The sequence below is a fragment of the Chanodichthys erythropterus genome, chromosome 17 (genome assembly GCF_024489055.1).
Source record: "Chanodichthys erythropterus isolate Z2021 chromosome 17, ASM2448905v1, whole genome shotgun sequence".
In the NCBI taxonomy this organism is placed as follows: domain Eukaryota; kingdom Metazoa; phylum Chordata; class Actinopteri; order Cypriniformes; family Xenocyprididae; genus Chanodichthys; species Chanodichthys erythropterus.
This window is the reverse complement of record NC_090237.1, coordinates 9,604,220-9,628,487: the sequence shown is the minus strand read 5'-3', so window position 1 is coordinate 9,628,487 and position 24,268 is coordinate 9,604,220. Positions and strand designations below refer to the sequence as shown.

Below are 24,268 nucleotides of genomic sequence, written 5' to 3'. Positions count from 1 at the left end.
CACTTATATTAAAATTATATTTTTAAAATGTGTACTTTCAGATAATATATTATTCAAATCAAGGCTTCTTAAGTGTACTAAAAGGGTTAGTTCACCCAAAAATGTCTTTCCACACGTGTAAGACCTTCGTTCATCTTTGGTACACAAATTAAGATATTTTTGATAAAATCCAATGGCTCAGTGAGGTCTCCTTTGACAGCAAGACAATTAACACTTTCAATGCCCAGAAAGCTACTAAATATGTATTTAAAACAGTTAATGTGAATTGTTTTTTTGGAGCACAAAAAGTATTCACGTCACTTCATAACATTAAGGTTGAACCACTGTAGTCACATGAACTGTTTTAAATGTTTTTAGTAGCTTTCTGGACATCTGAAAGTGTTAATTATCTTGCTGTTAATGGAGGCGTCACTGAGCCATCAGATTTCATCAAAAATATCTTAATTTGTGCAAAGATGAACGAAGGTCTTACAGGTGTGGAACAACATAAGGGTGAGTAATTAATGACAGAATTTAATTTTTGGGTGAACTAACCCTTTAAAGAGAGTACACTTTCATCACTATGATTCCTAAGTACATTTTTAAAAGTGCCCTTAGTAATCATGTCAAAATTATGTTTTTTTTTACTTTATATTCTTTTTTAAAATCACTGTTTTAATAATCTTTTGTCATGCTTTAAAGAAGTACTCTTACACAATGCTGGGTTGTTTCAACTCATAGTTGGGTCAAATGGACAAAACCAACCATTGGTTTTTACATTTTTAAATTAAATTTTTAAACCCAAGTGTTGGGTTTGTCCAAATTTGACTCAACCATGGGTTGAAACACCCAGCATTTAGAGTGTATTTTGATGTTCTGACTAACATACTACAGTAAAGCACATGTAAATTAATTCATTATGAGTGCTATTTGATACATTTCCAGTTAACTATATTTTAAATTTACTAAATAGCAAGTCCATCATTGCAAATGTGTAACTGCAAATATATTTTAATATATGGCATAGGCCTACATGTTTTAGAGAAATTACATTTTAGTTTATCATGCTTGTAAGTATTCAACAGTAACTTTAACCATATTTTAAAGACAATTACATATATAGGTGTATTCAAGTCCTACTTAAGTAGCTTAAACAACACAGCTAACTGCATTTAACTTTTAACTTCAATACATTTTCATTGAATTGCAATTAACATGCATTTAAGTGTACAAATACATTACATTCAGATCACACTTAAGTATATTAGTGTATTCAAAAGCATGCCAAAGTGTACTTTTTTCACAAGGGTAAAATAAAAGGATGCACTTTTTGGCGCTTGACAACCAGTCAATATAAATACTCACAGCACAGCGCTATTTAAGCACATTTAGCATCTGGTAAACTGGATTGCACTTAAGTATATTATATACATAATCAGTACTCTTTTTGCAAGTATCCTAAAGTAAAAGGGGAGATAAAAGTACATTGTTTCATAAGGACATAAAAGCAATCAAAGACCCTGTAAAATCAATCTTTCGTGGATTTTAGACAAACTATAAATCTATTTAGCTGTAATAGCAAGCTAATGCTGGTGCACTCAAAAAAGATAACAAAGCAAACTTTTAGCAGATACACACAATTATTACATTTTATCTCTCTATCAATAAAGCAAACATACTTATAATTTACATATGCACATCTCTAATATTACAATCTCTAGAACAACTGCTTTCAAATGTCATCTACAAACAGCAATAGCATGTAGCAAATGATGGCTGTAACTATTCAAAACAGAAAGAGTCCTTCAATAAGTTCTGCCCCAACTTCCTGTTTTAGCAGGAAATACGTCACGACGGGAAAGACAATTGTGTTTGTCAAACCATTTCATTGGATCTTCATGGGGTTTTCTTATAAACTCAACTACCGCAAAAGCAACAGCAGACCACGGATCAGTAAGCCTGTAAGACATGGTAAAACTCCTGTGATGTTTATGTAGAATATCAGCGTTAAGAGCCTGACTTCCTGTTTGTGTTCTCGCAAGTTCAAGAGGGCAAGGAAGGAAAGGTTTGTGGAGGTACCAATTTTACTGGTTCTTTGTTTAGTTTAGCGTATATGTGGTTTAAGACTACTTTCCTTTGAGTCACGAGTAGATAGCATATAATAACAAAGGTGAACATCTGTGTAATGGAAAAAGGTGTAAAGGCCAAATTTACATTCCACACATGGCTAGGGCCATTACGTAGAGCATGGCAGCCTGCAGGACTACTCCAAATACCAATGATATTTTCATACTAACTGAAAAGTGCTATCAAACTACTGCTACAGCATTATAATTGATATACAACACTGTGCAAAAATCTTAGGCACGTTAGTATTTTCACCCCAAAAAATGCTTTTAAACAAGTTATTTATATCTTTTGCTGTAGTGTCATTAATCGTTGCCATTAATTGTAATAATGCAAAGCTACAGTGCTGTGGAAAGTTGTAGGCACTTGTGAAATGCTGTAAAGCCTTTTAAAACCATTATTTTCTGTGAAAATACTAACGTGTCTAAGACATACTCACTCACATGAGCACCATAGCTAAAATAAACCCGACTGTTTATGTTTTCCAAACTGAACCCTAATTACCATAATATTCCAGGTTAAATGAAACTTTATTGATAGCATCTGTGGCATCCTGTCTGTCACTACAGACATTATTCTGACTCGTCATGGTTTGTAAAAACCAACAAAAAGTGTGTTTACACATTATGCATTTAAAATGGAAGTCTAAGTAGCAGTTATATACTAGAAAAACTGTTAAATACAATTACACACATAGTTTAAACAAGCTAAATATAGCGTAGTCACTATCCTACCCTGCCCATACAGTTACGTCAAAATTCTCATGAGTGTTAAAAACCAGTAAACCCGGTAATTTTCATAAAATGTGAGCAAAGATGTCAAGAAGGGACATAACTACATGGTTTGCCTATCTGTGCAACACTTTTCCATGAAACGAATGCCACTCAAAGGAAATTATGCTGGGAATGCATAACCAGAAGTGCATCTAGATAAGATAAAAAGACCATTCAGACAACTACAGCTAAAATACAACACATTTTGGTATAGATTAATTAATAGAAGCTTTTTAATGAGAAAATGTATCATGCACATTTTTGCCCTCAAAACCCTACAACTTTCAGTGTATTACTGTAAGCAAGTTTTGTTTTTGTAACTGAAGGAATTTTCTGTAACAGCATAGCAAATACTATCAATAGAGCTTGAATATTAATTTAGGTTGTGTTATCAATTTTGCTCTATTTATAGGTAGAGTAGGCAATTTCAGACAGGCTAGCAGTAGCAAACTAACTTTGAAGCACAAGATCCCGCTCTCCAAAGCCACGCCTCCTTTAAAACACACAAACGCACACAGCAGCGTCTGCAAAGTGTTATGAAATGAGAGACGCCGTTAAATTACCTCATGTCTCAAAGCACATTAACATCATAATAATAATGAATGTAAACAACTTACAGAGTTCTGACTTGTACCGCCTGACTGCTGCAGATTCATTTCAGCGTTAACAGTGGTGACATAGAAACACATAAATCCGAGTCGGAGGACGTTTAATATAAGCTTATAAGCTTGTTGTTTTGGTTCAGGAGGAACTGTAAAAGGTGGTTGCTGACGCTCTGTGACTGTCTGTCTACAATTCTGCATAGCCTCATGTTCATATATACATCATATATGTTCAATAAACATGACAGGCATCGTATCATTGCATTCGTTCCAAATGTCCTACCTGCCAGTCAACATGACGAAAAATCTTTGGTCCTGTGTTTTCCACAGAAGATATATGTACGTTTTAATATTTAGACCACTTCTATTAGTGATTGCTATCAGGATGTGAAGAGAGTTTCAACCAGTATAACAAAAAGTGTTTATAAAACAATTGCCTACCCTACCTTTAACACAGTCAATGTGATTTTGAACCACTTTCAAAGTCTTCAACTGCACAGTGACAACAAAAACAACAGTGTCTGAAAGTGGAACCGGAGCCGTCTACCTCCTGAACTCAACATGTTGGTTTAGATGCAAAAATCACACACGTTGCAGACACACACACACAGACAGAGTGATTTCATTAAGCCCACAAACTCACTTTCTGTGCACGGCCCGGGGCTGAAGCAAGGGCTCGGAAAACAAAGCAGCCCTTTTTTATTCAAGTGAACGGTAACATGAGAGGCATGGCTGGCAAGCGGAGGGGAGAAGGGGGCGGAGGGGACTTGGCGAGGGGACTAAATGAGTATGTGCTCCAGCGTGCTGAAATGGTCTTTTGTGGCCCAGGCGTCAGGGTGATGAGGCAGGTAAGCCAACAGGAATGCCACATTGATCCCCAGAGCCATAGTCAGGACTTTATTACTTTAGACAGAAAAAAATAGAAGTTAATGGAAATGGAAGAGAATTGAAAAGTTTATATATATATATATATATATATATATATATATATATATATATATATATATATATATATAAATTCTTAAGATTCTTTTAGAACTTTTGAAGAAGTTGTGACTGATTCTTGAGTCTTTTTTACCAATTAACTGAAAAGAAGCAGTACATAAATGCCATGAAATCAGAACTATTAGAACTGTATTTTTTATTCCTAAACCTAGACACACATAAAAGAACCTTAATGTGTCAAAATGATACAGTGATGGTAGGCTATCTGATGCTAATACTATCATGGAAATTTGATATTTCTTGTGTAAAATAAGTGTACTTGAAATGTGCACTTGTAGTGTACTTAAAAAAAAAACTGTACCTGCAGATAATATATTAATGAAATAAAAGGTAATTTAAGTGTACTTAAAGAGAGTTCACTTTCATGAATATGTTTATAACGCACTTAAGTACACGTCTACACTACAGTACATTTTAAATCAATGTTTGTCATGCTTTAAAAAAGTACACAAAGTTTTGAGTAGGCAATTTTGCACAGCCTAGCAATGGCAAGCTAGCTTTGAAAACATAAGATCCCACCCTCCCTTCAATAAGCTCTCCAAAACACATGAAAAACAATAATGAACGAAAACAACTTACAGAGCTCTGACTTATACCAAAGACTAGAATAACACAAGAAGTGTCACTCGTATTGTTTTGAATGGGAGAAAGTGCAACGCGCAATAAGTCCTACCTTCTAAATAAGAGCCAACGCCGATTGGTAAAGTCACGGGTCACTGCAGCAACCGTTATTAGAAGCTCTGGTTCCTATAGAAACAGTCAGACGCGCGCCTCCGAAATGAGACACAAGAGACGCGCATTTAGGACTGCGCATTCGCTTCGTCCAGCCTGAAAAATACAGTTTTTTGTCTTTATTCGAACGTGTAGAAACAAAATTTATGAGATGGTTGTTGTCAGATTTCGTTGGTGATTTAAAATATGAAATTTAATCGAAAGCTTGGCAAACAGCTTTGGAGAATTTGTTTCCCCGTTTAAAGAGATAGGAGCTGCAAAGATGGCCGCCGAGTGAAATGACTTGTCTTAAAGGGTCTTTGCTTATACTGCTGTAGATTCATTTCGGCGTTGACAGTGTTGCCATAGAAATGTATAAATTCGAGTCTGAGAACCTGAACAGCTTCGGATGGAACGTCACGGGTTGCCATCTCTTAATTACGGTTACGACATGGTGAGTATTATGATATTTTGGAGAGATGTTGAAAACTATAAGACGTAACACTGGACAAACTTTAACATTGAGGAGAAAAGATGTGTTTATTTACTTTGAAGATGGTGGAACAGATAAGGATTTCTCTTTTTTTGTCCAATTGTTTTTAGTCTTAGGAAAATTCCATATTCATAAGAAGAAATGGGCAGAGTCCAAACCAAATTTTGAACACCTTTTAGTAGAGCTAAAACAATATCACACCACTGTAAGAGGTCTTAAAAATAGAAAGGCTATTAAGACCGATTTTGTACTCTCTAAATATGTTTAATTTGCATCCTTTCATGTAATTTGGTCTCTTTTTATTTCTATTTTATGTTGTGGTTATTGTTTGTCTTGTATGTCTATTTTAGTAGTGTATTTTGTGTATCAACCCTGGCATAAACAGATGTTGTTGTATTGTATTGTTAATACTGAATAAAAAAAAAATGGTGAGTATTTAGCATAAGCTCGAGGTTTTGGATCAGGAGGAACTGTAAAAGGTGGCCTACGTTTGTTTGCAGCGCTACAACTCTACATATAATGTTTGCAGTGATGTCTGCGCGAGCTTGGTGCGCGGAGGTAGCCTATGCATGTCCACAGCCAGGTAGGACATATTGCATTCAGACCGAATTCAATGATTGGACAAAAATGTTTTGGTCCTGAGACTTACACAGAACAGAAGATATGTACATTTGTTTTTAACATTTAGACCACTTCTATTATGGATTGCTATCAGGATGTAAAGACAGTTTCAACCTTAATAAAGAGTGTTTGTGAAAAAACATTGCCTACCCTACCTTCAGTAGGGTATAGTATAGCTTTTTCCCCAGAGCTGTAGCATGTATCACACCCTTTTCCCATACATATACACACACACTTGTGGGAGAATGGAAATTGAACAGTTAAACACTTGAGCGTTGCTGCTAATGTACTGATACTTTGGCTAGCTGTTTGCACTGCATTGTTTGCACTATTCAATTCCTCTGTATATATATTATATATATATATATATATATATATATATATATATATATATATATATATATATATATATATATATATATATATATATATATATGTGAATGTGTGTGAATATATATATGTGAATATATATATATATATATATATATATATATATATATATATAACTTGCATATAATGTGATATTTATATTGTAATTATTTACTTTGTGGATTCTACTTTTTGTTTTCTCGATGCTGCTGGTCTCTGAGAGCTACTTAACAAATTTTGTTATGTTATTATAATGTCAATAAAATTTCTTCTTCTTCTTCAAGTTGATGTGTTGACATACTAAACATATGTAAAGTAGTACATTAGTACATTAACATACTAAAGCCCATGTAAAGTACTTGATTAGAATTGGAACTGTAGTGTGTTATTTGAAAATACATTTAAGTTTAATATATATTTATATAATATAATTGCACTAAATTGCAACTTTATAATTATAAATATGTAATTACAAATATATTTAAATTATATAAGTTCTTTATGGCAGTACATTTTAACCATATTTCAAAGACAATAACATTATTTTTATTATTATTATTTAAAGTGCTACTTCAGTGGGTCAAAAAATCACTCTAAAATTCAGATAATTGCATATACAATTATTTTCATTAACTTGCAGTTAAAATTCAGTTCATTCTTATTTTTGTAATAAACACTCCTTTTAAAAGTGATTTTTTTCACAAGGGATATAGTTACAATGGCTCTGAATTATTACCATAGTGTGTCATAGCACATGTCCATAAAAACAAGGTAATACTACTGTACTTTTTTTGAGCTCAGCATTTAAAAAACACACACATAAATACTCGTCTGCCAGTGTGACTGGAACCAGACTTCTCTCCTCACCCTGAGATCATGTGTTTACCCACTGTGGTAACCCACCCATTCAACTTTCTGCAGCAAACCGGCTTGGAAACACTAAACACAAAACCTCTGTTCTTACACAAATACATGCACTAACACACTGCTCCACCTTCTCCAAAATCGCATGCACTCTCCACCCACGTCTAACGTTCACACCGTCCTACATTACAGTCAATCCAAGCACATGAGAGCCTGACACCTCGTTCCACTCATTTATGCTTTTTTTTTTTTTATGGTGAAGTTAAGCTGCTTTGATTTGTATTACAATACAAAATCTCCATTCTTCTAAAGAAACCAACTACAAACCATGGTTGGTCTGAAAAGAATATAATCCTAATGGGATTAATTACATACTGATTTACTAACAGCATGGCATTAAACAACACATTTCAAAACCAAAAGGTGTGCCAACTATGGAATTAAAGCCTTACAAAGAGCAGCGTTTGTGTGTCTGTGTGCTGAACTGAGTTAACATCAAATATAATGTTGTTATTTAGAACTAACAGACGTGTGCTAAAAAAAAAAAAAAAAACGGACTAAAAATGAAGTTGATGTCATTTGTCTGGCGGAAGCTCTTGCACAGCATGGCTTTTAAATATTAAACATGATATAGACATCTATAGTACAGTAAATAAGAAATAAAGAACAGCACAACAATCTAGCAACACCCTGGAAACTAGCCACAACACCCTATTATTTCAACGGCTACTTATAGAACCGCTCTAGTAAAGTTCTAGTTGTTACTACTTCATAATAAATTTACGAGATAGTCATCAAACATTCTAAGAAGCTTTAAGAATTGATTAATTTTGTGCTAACACCAAGTTTTTTTGTAGCAACAATCACTGTTAACTGTGGTATTTTGGTGGAAACTATGGTGAAATGGGTGAGCCATAATGCCCCGGGTAACAGAAACCATCTGTGACCTCATAATTGAGCACCCAACATACTGAAAGAGTAATCTGGACACACCTCCAACTTCCAACTCCCAGCTAGACAAAAACAAAAGTTTGCTTTTGTTTCTAACTTGTTTGTTTTCTCTTTTTGAACTGACCAGTGAAAGCTAATATATGTCACATAGTACGCATTATGTCATTATACTTTCACAAACTTACTGTGGCTGTACTATGGTACAACGACCGTATCACATCCTCAGGGGCGTCAATTGGGTATGGCAGGGTATAGCGGCTGGTCAATGTAAAGAAATATTTTAATTGCAGGTGTAACAGTATTATATTAATATGTGTAACAATTTTTAATTGTTTAATAAAAGAGAAAAGCAAGTAAATTAAAGCAATCTGGTTGTTATATTTGTGACACATGAGTTCAACGGTGCTGCAAATGTGTCTATTTACAACTTGATTTTGCAGCGTTGAGTATTGTAGCTAATCACAGGCATTTCTGTTGAAAATAATCACCAATCAAAGGTGCTTAAGTTAACGGTAGTGAGAATTAGTTCAATATCGTTCAAAACGGCAGTTTATGTTTAGCGCAAGTTTACTATATTTTACATGCGCAAATCCTCTCATTATAACAAAGTGGACACGATGTAAATAAAAGATTCATTGTGACTTTTAGTCTAGACTGAACCGACAGCTTCATTGATTGTAAAGGAAGCTGTCTTTACTCTGTGTCTAATTTCATTCGCAATTTGAATAAAAGTTTTTGTTTTTCATGAGACTTTGTGACCTTTCCTGCAAATATATACTTCACACTTCAGTACAAAAAGTGACAAAGATAATCTCTAAAAATTAAATGAAAAAGCAAGAGGTTTGAAAAAAAAAACTATGTTAGGAAGTGAAAATTGCTAATAAGACAATAAGTGCAGCCATCTACTGGTTATAGTGGTAATTTCGTGTATTTTTGTTATTTTAAAACAAACGTGTTTGTATTTCACCAAGTGTTAGGTTTTCTTTTATCATGAAACTTAGTTTTACAAATGTGATCAATTTTTGAAGGATAAACAAAAATTGTTTTTGGTCATCACATTAAAAATAACATCTTTGAAGTGCTGGAAAAAGTTGTGTGAAGTACTTGAAAGTCCATTCTTAAAACAGTGGTCTATAACTGTCTAATTTGCTTGGTTATGATCAAAGCTATGTATGATTCATCATTGGACGTGCTACACACACATACACTTTTTTCATCATTTCGAGGGAGTAAGATTTGATGACATCATCAGACTTCGCCATACCTTGGCTTTTGGTGAATTGACATCACAGCATATGCTACAGTACTTACAGTACTTTGACAAACACCATGATCGCCATTCATTGGTATTCACAATGGTATTTACATAGTACACTCAGAATATGACAATTTTGGTGTGGCCTAAAATAATAGGCTGTTTTATCAAAGTTTGCACCATAATCATATTCCATAATCCAAAGTTAGACAGCTTATAAGTCATAACACAAACAAGGGATAATGATATTGGATTTCATAATAGCCTATATGATGGGGAAAACTACAAAGGAAGTGTAAATGTGTATGCCAGAAAATCCTGTCTGAGGAAAGTGATCTGCCGCTGGAACTGTACAGTACCACTGAGAAACCAATTATATTTGACACCTGGAAATGTGTTTTTGTTTGATTTTGACAGTGAAGTATCTTAGACACGAAACAGCTATTTCACAATAACCAATCTTGTAACTGGGGCCAGTAAATTGCCATTACATTTGCCACACCATACTTTTATTTTATTTTATTTTGCACCTGAAAAAGTATTTTTGTTTGGTGCTGACAGTGAAGTCTCAGGCAAGGAATTTCACATTAACTAATCTTGTAATTGGGGCCAGTGAATTGCCATTACATTGCCACACAATAGTTTTATTCATTTATTTATTTTGCAATTAAAATTCTTATTTACATTTCTAATTTCAGTTGCTGTATACTATCTATAGACTTATATATTCTTAAAATAATACATAACATAAAAAAGTTATTATTAATATTAAAATGAGTCTGTGATCAAACACGGAGTTCACTCTACATCAAATCAAAGAAGAAATTGAGCAGATTTCTTCTTATCTAAGGACCAGCAACTCTTATCTAAATCTTTGACATTGAGATTAAATGCAAAACAGCTTTCAACTCAGCTCATAAGAATATATCCCTAACAAAACAAGAAGTCGAAAATTGTCTCTCTGGTCTTTTCTCTTTTGTCATTCATTTCCTGACGATAAGCACTCGACCAAATGTGTGTTTTGTATAGTCAAATGGTGGCTGGTGCAAAGCGGTAACTTAACCAGGAAATACGGTCCTTCCATGCAAAGACTCTCTGCAGCCATGCAAATGAGCAGGAGTGAGAGGACTATAGTACATAGGAGTTGCACGGTGCAGAATTACCTGTGACTCCCCTGATACCAGACACTGTGTGCTTTATAGTGGCCACATTTGTAAGAAAACAAACGAGTAGTGATTTTACACCAGCTGCTGATATTTCCACATGAGAGTCCTAAAAAGTCCTCTTCCCTCAGGAGTGGGGAAACACCCTCTGATATCCAACCTCTTTAACCTATAGGTCAAGAATGGATCTACAGTGTGTGGGAATTATGATGGCAATAACCTCGGTTCGACACTGGTCGCAGTCCAGTGCATGAGTATCTTGGTACACAGGTCAAGAATGACATTTTTGTACTGTTTAACTTTCTTCTGTTTAGTATAAACTGACTCACATGCTTGCTGCACACTGTGATTATAATTATACGCTATATTAAAGAGGACAGGGTATTTCTTGCTAACTTGTTCAAACCACTCAAAATGAAACCACAAACCTGCTCTTTTTCTACTATTAACACCCCAGGCCTACGAGGCCTGTTGGATGGGTGAACAGGAGATTGATGGTGTGATCCGGGCATTCCAAAGAATGCACTCCTTCAGGGATCTAGATAAAGCCACACACATTCCTCTCTAGGGGAAGATGACACATGTGACTTAACCCCCAACTATTTGTTTCATTTTCAGTCTGTATACACCATGACACCTATTTTGTTGCCAACCACATACAAAACTCCTCCTAACACCTCGTTTTCTTTTTTCTTTTTTTTTTTTTTAAAGTCATTGCTCAAACTCAAAAGAAAGTCAAAAACAGCTATATGTGAAGGGAAGGTATGTTATAAGGAGATGTGCAGAGATGCAAGTAACTGCATTGTCTGTGAACCTGCAGTGAGAAAACAAACTCCTGGAGGAAGCCCAAGGGAGCGGTTCAGAGGCGGAGGACACACTGTGGCCTCCTACTTTGGGAGGAAACAGGCTTCATTTCCTCCTTTTTATCCCACGGACAATGGACTGCTTACGTGTTGGACCAGCAGGGAAAATAGGCTGGGCAAGGAACAAAAGGGACAATCTAATCAATGGAGACTGTCCTTGTCTTATGCCCTATAGATGCTTTAATTATGTATTACATGGCCAAACAATTTTGCAGTTCTTTAGGGAGTGATGGAAAGGAAAACGTGTCCTAGAAGAGGATAAATTGAGCCTAGGGGGAGGAACTGAGTGATGCCGCCGCATTACCCTCCAAGTGAATGGAAAAAAGTGCCTATGGAACAGAGGGAGCCATTTGAATAAACAGAGAGGGAACACTGTGACTCACTCTGCCTGAAGCCAAGGGGAGATGAGGGAAGGAGCCAAGCTCACAAATCTCCCAATCCAAAGGACACAACAGAGGACTTGTTGTAATCATCTGATTTGTGAGTTCAAGGAAAAAAAATCATAGTTTCCCTTGATGTGTTTTTTTTTGAGGATTAAAACATGACTACATCTGTAGGTTCCCTTCCAAGGCAACTTTTGCAACAAGTTACCTTCCTATAGGTACAGATCAATACCTTCACATGGACAGAATTCAAGCCTGAAATTCAAACTAGTTATTGCAAAGCTCTCTAAAAGGGGCTTTGAGCAAAGCATGATTACTGGTATGGTGCTATTCTACAAATGCTTCCTGGAAAAAATCTCTTCCCACTGAACCTTTTAAGCTGACCCTGGCCACTGCCCAGAGCATGGAAATCTGATAATCGAATCATCTCACAGTCTGATTGGCTGATAAAATCTGTTGTTAGGTCCTAATGCAGATTTGAGGTAAGGGCAGTCACGAATTGGCTGGCCTGTTTCTTGTCCCATTAGTGCAGGAATGGGTTCTGGACTGGACTAGGACATTATGTGCATCTGAGTTTTTGATTCAAGGGCTTGATTTAGCTCAACCCAAGTAAGATGGACTACCTGAAGGTTTTCAGTTTAATGGACATATCAGTGCCTTCATTAGCAATGTATGGAGGTCAGTGTGGGATATTTATGTGGACAACTTGGATAAGAGTTGCCATACGTTTCCACAGCATGTTCTGCATACATTGCATATCTCTGTGGTCACAGTGAGTTACGTAAGAAATATTTTTGGCATGCATGGTGTGAAGGACTTGGGGGGGTTCCAGTAAAGGACACCCTTCTTAGTCCATTTAAAATGATCAAAAAATACAATGACGAATCTTTGAAGTCTGGCTTTTATTGAAAATCATTTTAGCAGACCCCAAGGTAAACCACTAAATTTCCACATATAAACTGCTCTAGAAAAGACAAACTCTGGAGAACATAATACACAAACTCTGAGGGCATATACACATCTTCAAAACTTTTTAACTTCCGTTTGAGCTGTGCAAAAGTGCTAGTGCAAACAGTAGCAAGGCACAATGTACTGGGTGGTGCTTACCTTCTGATCCACAATTGAACAAGCAATTTGTTTGACGTAGGCCAGTTCTGCAGTCTGAGGTAGAAGCACAGACTCTCTAGTCAGCCCAATCTGTATGATGAAGGAGACACCAGCTGGCGCCGGAGGCCCAGACGGCATTCCAGATGCCCCGCCGGGACCTGGGGCAACCACCATGTCCACTGTAGCGAACCCTGGGGTTTGAGATGTATGGACAGAGACCGGCGTCCCTTGTTGCATCACCACCGACCCAGGTGGAGATGGGCCACCCGGGGGGAAGAAGACCTGGGACATGGGTCCCGGAGACATGAAGGGACTGACATTGGCCATGCTGAAGAGTCAAAGACAGTCAAGAGAGAGATAAGACTGGGTAGTGTGAGGCAGCAAACTCACCTACACACACCAGCAGTCACTCGCTCATCAATAGTGGCCGTCCCTGCTGTGTGTCCCGTGTCTTCTAGAGCTTAAAAACAACTGATCCCTTTCCAGGAAGTCGCTTTCTTTCTTCTCGCCCTCTCTTTCACGGAAAGGTTCTCTATACAGCTTTCATTCCAGAGAAGGAGCAGGTGAGCAATGCAGATAAAGTTTAGCTTTCAAACTAAGTATCCCCTCCTCCTCCTCCTCCTCCTCCCGCTTCCTGTTCTCTCACGACTCCAAAGAAACTTTGAATAGGCACACGTCCAAACTTCAAGGAAACACACTGGTGACATAAAAGAAACTGTAACAAATGAGAAAACAAAACAAACGCCTGTAGCAGTACGCCCGTCTGCTCAAGATGGCCTCCGAGTACAGCAAACAAGCCGGAGAGAGCTCCTGGTTAGGCTTGCTTTGCAAGTCAGGCAGTGTTTCAGTTTCTTGTCGTGTTGAGCCGTGTCTGCTGTGCCTCAGTGAGAAAACTACTGAGGACACTCCCTCCTCCCCCTGCCTCCACCTCCCTACTGTCTGAAACTCGCAGAGCCCAGGAGGAAGTGAGGTTACTGACAGGTCTTTTGGCCAATCAGCAGGAAGGAGAGCTGTAAATGAGAAGCTCTATGAGATCATACATATCCACTTCTGTCTCCTCCCAGTCCCACATACACCTTCTTTCCTCCCTCTCAACTTTTACGTCTCTTTGTGTAACAGTTTGGCTTGTTTACTCCCCCACCCTGGAACAACTTTGTCCTCCTCTTTTTGCCTGGGGCACCAAACTAACTTGTACTCTTTCTCAGTCACTCACTCATTCTCTCTCTCTCTTTGCCCAGTCCCACATGACAACCAAATATCTGATCTGTGTAGCATAAACACAACTAAATAACCAGCCCACGTGTGATCCTACAGCCAGACTAACTTTACAAAAGGTGGGAGTTCTGCATTTTTTCCCCTTGAATGGACGAGTGTGAGTTCACAGATAAGAAACAATATTGAATTAGTCACAAAACTCTGAGAACTCAAATCAAAAAAAAAAAAAAAAAAAAAAGTAAGTTTGCTAGCTTAAACAATAACAATGGTGAAAAAATACATTTCAGCTTCCTAGAAAGGAAAATATTCTTATTGTTTCATGTTTTGAAAACACATTTTTCTCCTTTGTGTTTTTCTATTAAATTAGAACCTTGCACGAGACATCTTTGAAAACTGGGCTTTCGGCTTTCTCTCTAATCCTTCAGATTAAAGGGGCACCTTTTTGTGGTGGAATCTTACCAATCGACATTGTCATGGAATCTGTCAAAAAAAAACAAACAAAAAAAACATTTAAATTCACCAATGCTTTAGCTACAGTACATCCATGAACCATGACTTTCTACCTGCTATTGCTAGTTTGTGGCAGGTATTGTGGGAAGGGAATTTTCTCATTCAAAAAAAGACCTTTATAGTGGAGATGTCAATATTTTTGGAAAGTTTTTCCAGGAAAGACTGTACAATTTAACTGCAAATCTGCTAAATGTTTATGTAAACTTCAGAATAGAGACTTTGCCAACATTGAAATGTGACCGCTCATGTTGGTCTTTATAAATTAATCAGGAGTCCATTTTGCAGCTTAGTTTCAATAAATGGTCATTCTGTACTATGTTTACAAAATTAATTTAATGATTTTATTTCTGTAATTAAATATCTGACTTCCTGGCCCTGTTTCCACCTAGTATTAAGGTGCACTTTGGTTTATCGGATCACAAGTGGATGAAATGTGAAGTGGAGTGTGAAAATATTTTGAGCTTGTCCACTTTTGACCAAATCCAAAAGGTAGTCGAAAACGCATTCGACCGGATTGAATTCGCAGTGGAAACATTCATGTGGTCAAATGTGTTCGAACAGCCGCAAAATAACTCCTACTCTCTGCCTACTGACCATGTGTGTAAACATTATGGGAAGTGCGCTAACCAGATGGGATTTAAACTTTGTCGGCTGAAGACCCAAGTTTGGTTTGAAGACAAAAAAAATGTACCAAGCACAATGTTCTCTCACCATTCCTAATTTCTTCACAGCGTTCAGCGTATTACGGCTATCAGAGAAGAAACTAAAGCTGATGCTCTCCGAGCGTTTTTCCATTGTCTCCGTGCGTGTTCATATGTAAATTGCTCAAGCTTATTTTGTCCATTAGATTGAAAGAGCTGGAAAAAAAAAACATACATTTACCCGCCCATAGATCCTCCCCTTGAAGAAATCAGGACAGAAATGGTTGAAAGTGGACTAAAATACCAGGTGGAAAAATGGGTATGTGTCTCCCTCGTCCACTTGTGATCAATTCGACCATAATGTATCTTAATACCAGGTGGAAAAAGGGCCTCTGACTATCCTCATACAGACCAGGTGACCTACTGTATATCAGACCCCAAACATGCTGATCATCAATCAATAAAAAAAAAATAAAAAAAAAATCATACCTAAAGACACTTTCTCAGACAGAAGAGTTCAGACCAAACAAGAATGAAATCTCTGTACAAAACCATGTTTTTATTTAGTTGTTTTTGGATTTTTTTTAATGACATACAACACAAGACCTGCAGAATAAACAAAAAAAGAAATAGAAAAAAAAAAGAAAAGAAAAATCAACAGGAATAATGAAAAAGATGTAATTTGATACAAGCTAGAAAGCAGTTCAAAAATATGTATAATAAAACAAAATAAATAAAAGGCTGGTCTTTTTTTTATCCCTTGTAGTTAGAGGATACAGTTTGAATACAGCTTAATATGATGTACAAAATATCACACAGTGATAAATTGCTATTAAAAAATAAAAACACATAACAAAAAGTCCTTTTTACCTTGGCTGTGGACTGAAACATTTTCTTTTTTTTTTTTTCTTAAATTTCCATACAATTTTCAGTTTAGGCTTTTACACAATCACAAGCAATTCTTAAGCCTAGCAAAAAAGGTACTACTGTCGTCTTACACCTTATTACTAGTAATCATAATGATAATATGTCTAGTAAAGAAAAGCATATATGTGAGAAAATGGAAAACTTACAGTTTGCATCGGCAGCTTGTCAAACATATAAACATTTTCGGTTTCTATCCATTTTTTTTTTTTTTACACAGATTTGTCCTCTCTCGGTAAGGAATGTGTTTTGTCACTGTAATTTCGAGACTCGTATTGCATCGAGGGGTGCGGAAAAAAGGTGTACAAAAGAGACAGCAGGACTCGTCTAAACACCCATGCAACCGGCAGTCTTTGGAAGAGAACTTAACGATGCAGCAATCCGTCGATGAACCGAACTGTTTGTGTTATTCTACACGTGTAGTGTAGCATAAAGCTAACCGTTAGTGAGCAGTGCGAAGTCTCTAGGAAAAGAGGTAAGCAGCAAATGATTATGAGATTCCACTGAACGCATGTCTGTGGTTGTGACATTCATTGACTGGGCGAACATCCCAAAATGAAATGGTGGTCTCGTCATTATACAAAAGGACACAAGACATAACCTTGTCCATTAATAAAATTACTCCAAGAGGTTTTCTACACTTGCCAACTCACAAATCAAGACCGCTTTTTGCCAAAGACCAAACCCCCAACCTCATTTTCTGGGTTGGATGGATAGTGATTCTAGACGGAGGCTGTCTGGTTAAGGACTGACATGGCTCCATTATGCTAAAGCGCTCTTTATAGCCCATCAGTCTTTCTGTCGCTTCTGACTTGCCTTCTAGCCACTCATCTATGACCAAGGAAAACCATTAAAGGACAAAAATAAACCCTGCAAAACGGAAACTGGCTAATACATGATGTGACCTTCGATCTCCAGAGCCCAAGACCAGGCTCCCTCCAACGAAGAAACCTAAAGATCAGATTCTTCATCTCACATTGGTGCCCCCCTCAAGTTTCAGAGTGGCATTTTGATTCCTTGTTTAGCCAACAAAAAGCAAGGCACCCCACTTTTATTTCAATTAAAAATGAGAGCTGTTTTACCATGAAACACCTCCTATCTTGGCTTAACTAAGGGACTTTTCAACTGCTATGTTCCACCACTGTAATTTTACCTTCTTGGTAAAATTCAACCGTAAAGTGGGGGAACTAGATTTCTTGTCACTTAAAACACCATTTCTTAGGTAGAACTTAGGTCAAGATCACAGATGTCCAAAAACTCAAGAATCAACAATACAGCTGTCCTTAAAAACTGGGACTTGCAGTTTGTTTCAATTTTTATTGGAAACAATCGCCAACCGAAGATCCTCTCGCCCGTCTTAAAAATACCCTGACAAAACCTTAAAAGCCACTTCGGCACACCAGATGTATTCTGAAATTCCCGACACACTGGCTGTATTTCCGAAATGCCAAAAAACTGTACATGATGACTCCGAGGAATGGCAGGGGTCAACCGAGATTTGATACTTTACGACCCTCGTCGTGAACAGGTCCCTGATTCAGAGATCTTAGCACCAAGGTTGTGAAACAAGTGTGCTATGTACAGCGCATCTTGATTATATACAGAAATTAGTTTCTCATCCAACTGCAGATCTTCCCAAAAAGTCTTCCGACTGATATCGAACACTACAATAAATACACTACTCAACAGTCACCTGACTATTACGGATAATGCCACCTGATTGGATATGAATGAAGACGGTGATTGCAAAAGGCTTGTGCTGGCACCGTCACAAATGTACACATGCAGATACATGTGTTTGGTTTTAGTTCAAGGTGTACTTGTCATACCAATGAAATGTGTTGAGGAGGTGATTATGAAAGGCTGAAATACTAAGGCTCTTAGCTGTGAGGCTAAAGGTAAAGCTGTGTTGTACTTCGCAGCTGAAACGAAACCAAAAAAAAAAACTCATCTAAAGCAGTCTTTGGAATGAAATGCATCGATCACCTCACGTTACTAGGCAACAGTTACGCGAGGACATTAATTCACAGATTAGCACTAATGCAAATTACATTGAGAAAATGCGCAGGCTTGGGTAATGTCTTGTTTACCGAGAGCCTTCAAATCCTCAACCTAAACCGAGCATGAAATTAAAAACCAGGGTGTGTGTGTTGCGTTAAGGTGTGTGTTTGCGTGGTCCATCCGTCAACAGATTGGACATCCTTCGCAACACGCTGTGCAGATTGTTAGTAGTGTCGTCTGAAACTGAAATCAGGACCAGAGCAGCAAACTCATTAGTATTGAAAGCGATTAGAGTTTGTATTACAATGTGAGGCATAAAAAAATGATGGGTTATTGAGTTGTGTGCCTTTTACACAGGCAGTGATGTGTAGAACATTGTTCCCCTCATTTGAGTGTGTGTGTGTGTGTGTGTGTGCGTGCAGATATTCGGCGTTTCACTCTTTTGGCCCAGTAGTGAGGGTGGCTCCCCTGAGAAGAGATAAAAGCAAAAAATTAGCTCATGGCAGCAGGTTTCAAGTGAACGCATGGGAACATGCACACGCGACAAGAAACAAGGTGCTGCAAATGATTTTAGCCATTTTGATAACTTGCGGCATACATAAATAACTGAATTAGACCATAAGGCCGTGTTTCCACCAAAACGTTTGAAAACGCCAGCATTATTCTGAAAACTGCTTGCGACGGGCGCTGTATGTGCTGATATAGAATGTCCATGGAACGGTTACTAATATCTGATTTCGTAAATAGTTTGTTTCTGTATATAAAAATATTGACGCAATGTAACGCACTCACTCTGGCACTTTTGGGTTAAGAAATGTGCTTTTTGTTGTTTGTCATCGTTATACATGCAGATTGTGATGGTTGGTCGGTGTGTATTTGCCCCGCCCCTCCTCCACTGTGATTGGACAGCTGGGTAAAAAGAGACAGTTACTGATTACAATAAATTTAAAGGTGCCATCGAATGTTTTTTTTTAAAGATGTAATACAAGTCTAAGGTGTCCCCTGAATGTGTCTGAAGTTGCAGCTCAAAATACCCCATAGATTTTTTTTAATAAATTTTTTTAACTGCCTATTTTGAGGCATAATTAGAAATGCGCCGATTCAGGCTGCGGCCCCTTTAATTGCTCGTGCTCTCGACTCAAAATGGATCTTTACAAAGTGTTCGTCATGCAGCATGTCTAATCGTGTAAGTACAGTATTTATTTGGATGTTTACATTGATTCTGAATGAGTTTGAGGCTGTGCTCCGTGGCTAACGGGCTAATGCTACACTGTTGGAGAGATTTATAAAGAATGAAGTTGTGTTTATGAATTATACAGACTGCAAGTGTTTAAAAATAGCGACGGCTCTTGTCTCCGTGAATACAGTAAGAAACGATGTTAACTTTAACCACATTTAACAGTACATTAACAACATGCTAACGAAACATTTAGAAAGACAATTTACAAATATCACAAAAAATTAGGGCTGTCCTCGACTAAAGATTTTTCTAGTCGACCAGTAGTCGTTCATTTAAGCCATTAGTCGACTAATCGCGCATTTATATTAATAAGCCATAAATCATAATGAGCCTTTAATCTTATGTATACATAGCCTAATCAGTGCTCAAACACATGCATAAAGCTTGCCACAGTGCACCGGCAAACGTAATGATTATGAATGTTTTCTGTGTTTTCGGCTGCAGAGATTAAGTCAACAATGCTGACTCATCTCTCATCTCCGCAGTAGTGGACGCGCCTATATGCAAGTTGCATATGGATTACATAATCTGAGAATATTTATTTTCCATTTGAATTGGCTCGTTTAAAAGTAGACATTCCAAGCTACAGATATATTTCTTGTGTCTGTGAGGAAAGCAGCCTATACGATGAGTTTCGGTTCATGCTTGTTTACGAGCTCAAGTTCACCGAGACCGAGATCAGAAAACGCATCCTGATTGCTTTCATTGTTTTACAAAAGCACAACGTTTTGCTGTTATTGTGAGTTTACAGAAATAAAAGTAGACCTTTTACATTTTGCATTACTCTTATCTATGACCAAAAATGACGGAGTATTTTAAGTTAAGTGCAGTGATCACACCGGCGCCTCCATGTCATGCAGTAAACACGCTCTCCAAACAAACACTTGGATACGCGCCAAATAATAGCGCACATTTATCTATAGGCAAAAATTAAAGAGAATGGACTAAAGTTGCGACTTACATGTTTCAAGTGATAAGCCATATTTGAGGTCGATAAATGATAGGTGAATGTTTGGATTTCCTGCAGTTAATGATCTGTGCCTCTAGGAATGCGTGACCTCGACACTTCCTGTGGAGATTTATTTTTCTGCGACTAACCGATTAATAAAATCTTGGTCGACCAAGCCTCTTCAAGTTGACTAACGGTTAGTCGACTATTAGGGGGCAGCCCTACTAAAAATATCATGTTATCATGGATCATGTCCGTTATTATCGCTCCATCTGCCATTTTTCGCTATTGTTCTTGCTTGCTTACCTAGTCTGATGATTCAGCTGTGCACATCCAGACGTTTTGCCCTTGTGTAATGCTTTGAACATGAGCTGGCATATGCAAATATTGGGGGCATACATATTAATGATCCCGACAGTTACGTAACAGTCAGTGTTATGTTGAGATTCGCCTGTTCTTCGGAGGTCTTTTAAACAAATGAGATTTATCTAAGGAGGAGGAAACAATGGAGTTTGAGACTCACTATATGTCATTTCCATGTACTGAACTCTTGTTATTCAACTGTGCTGAGGTAAATTCAATTTTCAATTCGATGGCACCTTTAATAATGCAATCCATTACATTACACATTTAAGGTAATGTAATCTGACTACTTTTTGATTACTTTAAGATTATTTTTGACAAAACTCATTTAATCACATTGATTTGAATAGGATAATCTTGTACCATATTGACATAATTATGCTCTGATGAGCACTGCATTTTACTCAAAGTTGAACATTCTTCAACCCTGCATCTGGTAAATAACGCACAATGCTCAGTATGAAATAGACGTTCAGCGGCTTGTCATGTTAATGCAGTTTTAAAAACGTGACACTACTATTAAAAACAATTGAAAAAATTATTTGGTGGACTCACGGCTTAAAGACAACTAGCTGCTGAATGAAAGAAATCGTGATTTACTCAAGTTGTTAATGTGAGTTGAGTTATGCAAGTCAATTAAATCTGAAGATAGAAAGATGGTTTAATGTAAAATACTGGCAAAAATTTTTTTGAGTTGTCCTTATGGTTGCTAACAAAAACATAGATCACTAACAGTGTAGTCTGATTCACAAACAAGTCATTTTGAAGCATTAGTTCACTTTCAAATGAAAATTACACCCAAACTTTACTCACCCTCAAGGCATCCTAGGTGTATATGACCCTTTCTTCTTTCTGATGAACACAACCAAAGTTACATTAATAAATATCCCGATGCATCTGAGCTTATAATGGCAGTAAGCGGGATCAATGTGTATGAGCTGAAGAAAGTAAAATATCTAACTTCCGCCAGACCACCTTCCGTATTCAACTTACGAAGAAAGTGCAATGCCTCTCGCAGTTCAAAACGCTTGCGCTACATCCTATGCCTTCAGTATTCAACTTATGAAAAAAGCTTAACCGACACGATGCCAGTATACACTTTCTTCAAAAGTTGAATAAGGAAGGCGGGTCTGGCGGAAGCTAGATATTTTACTTTATAACTTGTTAAATATGGATATTTGTCTTACATAAACACACTGTTTCGCTTCAGAAGGCCTTTATTAACCCCCCGGAGCTGCGTGGAGTACGTTTATGATGCATGGATTCACTTTCTTCAGCTCATACTCGTTGGTATCGCTCACTGCCATTATAAAGCTTGGATATGTCAGGACATTTATTAAAATATCTCTGATTGTGTTCATCAGAAAGAAGAAAGTCATATATACCTAGGATTTCTTGAGGGTGAGTAAAGCTTGTGGAAATTTTCATTTTAAAGTGAACCATTAATCCTTTAATGGATTGATCTTTTAATTAATCGTTCAAAGAGACTTGCGATCAAAAGTGAGCACTTCGAATCATTCAAATAAGGAATCCTTCACTAAATTAACTGCATGTGATCATTACTTTCAGAGATGTCTACTTCAGGTTTTTGGAACTTAAATCCACATAGTGGTTGTTCACAAGACAACAAAATTTTTAATTATTTACTGATAAATGTGTATCATTCCATTGTGAAAAAGAAGTACACTTTAATATACTTTTAAAAGGAGTACTTATTATGGAAATAATATACACTTAAATGTGCGGTATGTAATATTGACAGCTAGTGGTTGAGATTGGTACTGCAGTTGTTTAGTATGTACTAACTTTAAATGTAATACTGAATAACACTACAGTCAAAATTAGAATTAATGATTTAATAATGAACAAAATAAGTAAAAATTATATTTAAAATGTTTTAAAACAATGTCACATTACGAAGAACACTTTTTATAAGTGTACTTAAGTGTGTTTCCTAAGCACACTTAAGTGGCCTTTTATTTCATTAATATATTCTCTGCAACTAAATATTTTTAACAAAATATACTTTGAAGATTTAAAGTACACTACAGGTGGGCATTTAATACAATTAAGTTCACTTCTTTTTCACAAGGGATTGCGAGGTTTTTTAAACCACATTTCCATAAAAATATGTTAGATGTTTAACTATCAAATAAAATGTTTGAAAATGATATACATTTTTGCTTATACAGGAGAAAAAAAAAAAAAAAAAATACAGAACCTTGAACTTATAACTTCTATATATAATCCAGTTTTAATGTGTATGAATGTGCATTTACCATTGAGAAAATCAAACAAAGATCTTGGCGAGCGCGTCGGCCCCAGCGCTGGCGATGAAGGGCTGCGATGGGTGGAAGGCCACGTCATGAATGGCCTCATCGTGTTTTTTCCTGTGTGCTGTGATCTCCTGCACACACGTGCGATTGTCCAGCATCCACAAGCGCACCGAGCAGTCATGACCTGAGAAAAACAAAACACAAGATACAGATTCTTGGCAACTTTCACATTTGCGTGAGAATGATCTGTTGACGTGGATGTGTTCGGGAGAATTCAGATGGCTTGTTGTTTTGTTCGCTGATGTCACACACAGCATGTTCGTGTAAATGTACTTACTGCCGGAGATGAGGTAAGTGCCTTTAGGGTCTGTGGTAAGACAGGTTACAGCATCCAGGTGAGCCACCATGGAATGGATCACTTTCCCTGTAGCCACAGCGAGAGGAAATAGGAAAATTATTAGGTCATGTGGGACATTTTTGATATATTGTTTCTGAGTGGGCTGATATTCCAAGTTCTGGCTCAACCAATGGAATAAGATTGTGTTTCTATATTCATCCTTTCATAAAGAGATTGTTCACCCAAAAAAATCATTCTCAAGTTGTTCCAAACCTGTACAAATGTCTTTGTTCTGCTGTACATAAAGGAAGATATTTGGAAGAATGTTTGTAACCAAGCAGATCTCGTCCCCCATTGACTACCATGGTAGGGGGAAAAAATACTATGATTGTCAACAGTAGGAGAGATCTGTTTGGTTACAAACATTCTTCCAAAATGTCTTCCTTTATGTACAGCAGAACAAAGACATTTTTACAGGTTTGGAACAACTTGAGGATGAGTAATTTTTGGGTGAACTATCCCTTTAAGACAATTTCCATTGCTGGC

The 24,268-nt window shown here is 37.0% G+C and overlaps 2 protein-coding genes across 4 annotated transcripts in view; both read right to left on the bottom strand.

Moving 5' to 3' along the window:
• Nucleotides 1-14,172, bottom strand: part of prkd2 (protein kinase D2) — a 48,788-nt gene extending 34,616 nt beyond the window's left edge. For both annotated transcript variants that reach the window (XM_067364913.1, XM_067364914.1), the window contains exon 1: nucleotides 13,267-14,172. In XM_067364913.1, coding sequence (XP_067221014.1) covers nucleotides 13,267-13,593 — 327 coding nt within the window. In that variant the 5' untranslated portion in view covers nucleotides 13,594-14,172. The remainder of the gene's footprint in view (nucleotides 1-13,266) is intronic.
• A 2,004-nt stretch (nucleotides 14,173-16,176) lies between these two features.
• The window catches only part of strn4 (striatin, calmodulin binding protein 4), a 31,188-nt gene continuing 23,096 nt past the window's right edge, over nucleotides 16,177-24,268 (bottom strand). The window contains exons 16-18 of one of the 2 annotated variants that reach the window (XM_067364846.1): nucleotides 23,723-23,809; nucleotides 23,389-23,569; nucleotides 16,177-19,025 (exon numbers count right to left, since the gene is read on the bottom strand). In XM_067364846.1, the coding sequence (XP_067220947.1) occupies nucleotides 23,400-23,569; nucleotides 23,723-23,809 (257 nt within the window). In that variant the 3' untranslated portion in view covers nucleotides 16,177-19,025; nucleotides 23,389-23,399. Of the gene's footprint in view, nucleotides 19,026-19,050; nucleotides 19,467-23,388; nucleotides 23,570-23,722; nucleotides 23,810-24,268 lie in introns of those variants that run through there. The other variant, XM_067364847.1, reaches the window with a different exon arrangement.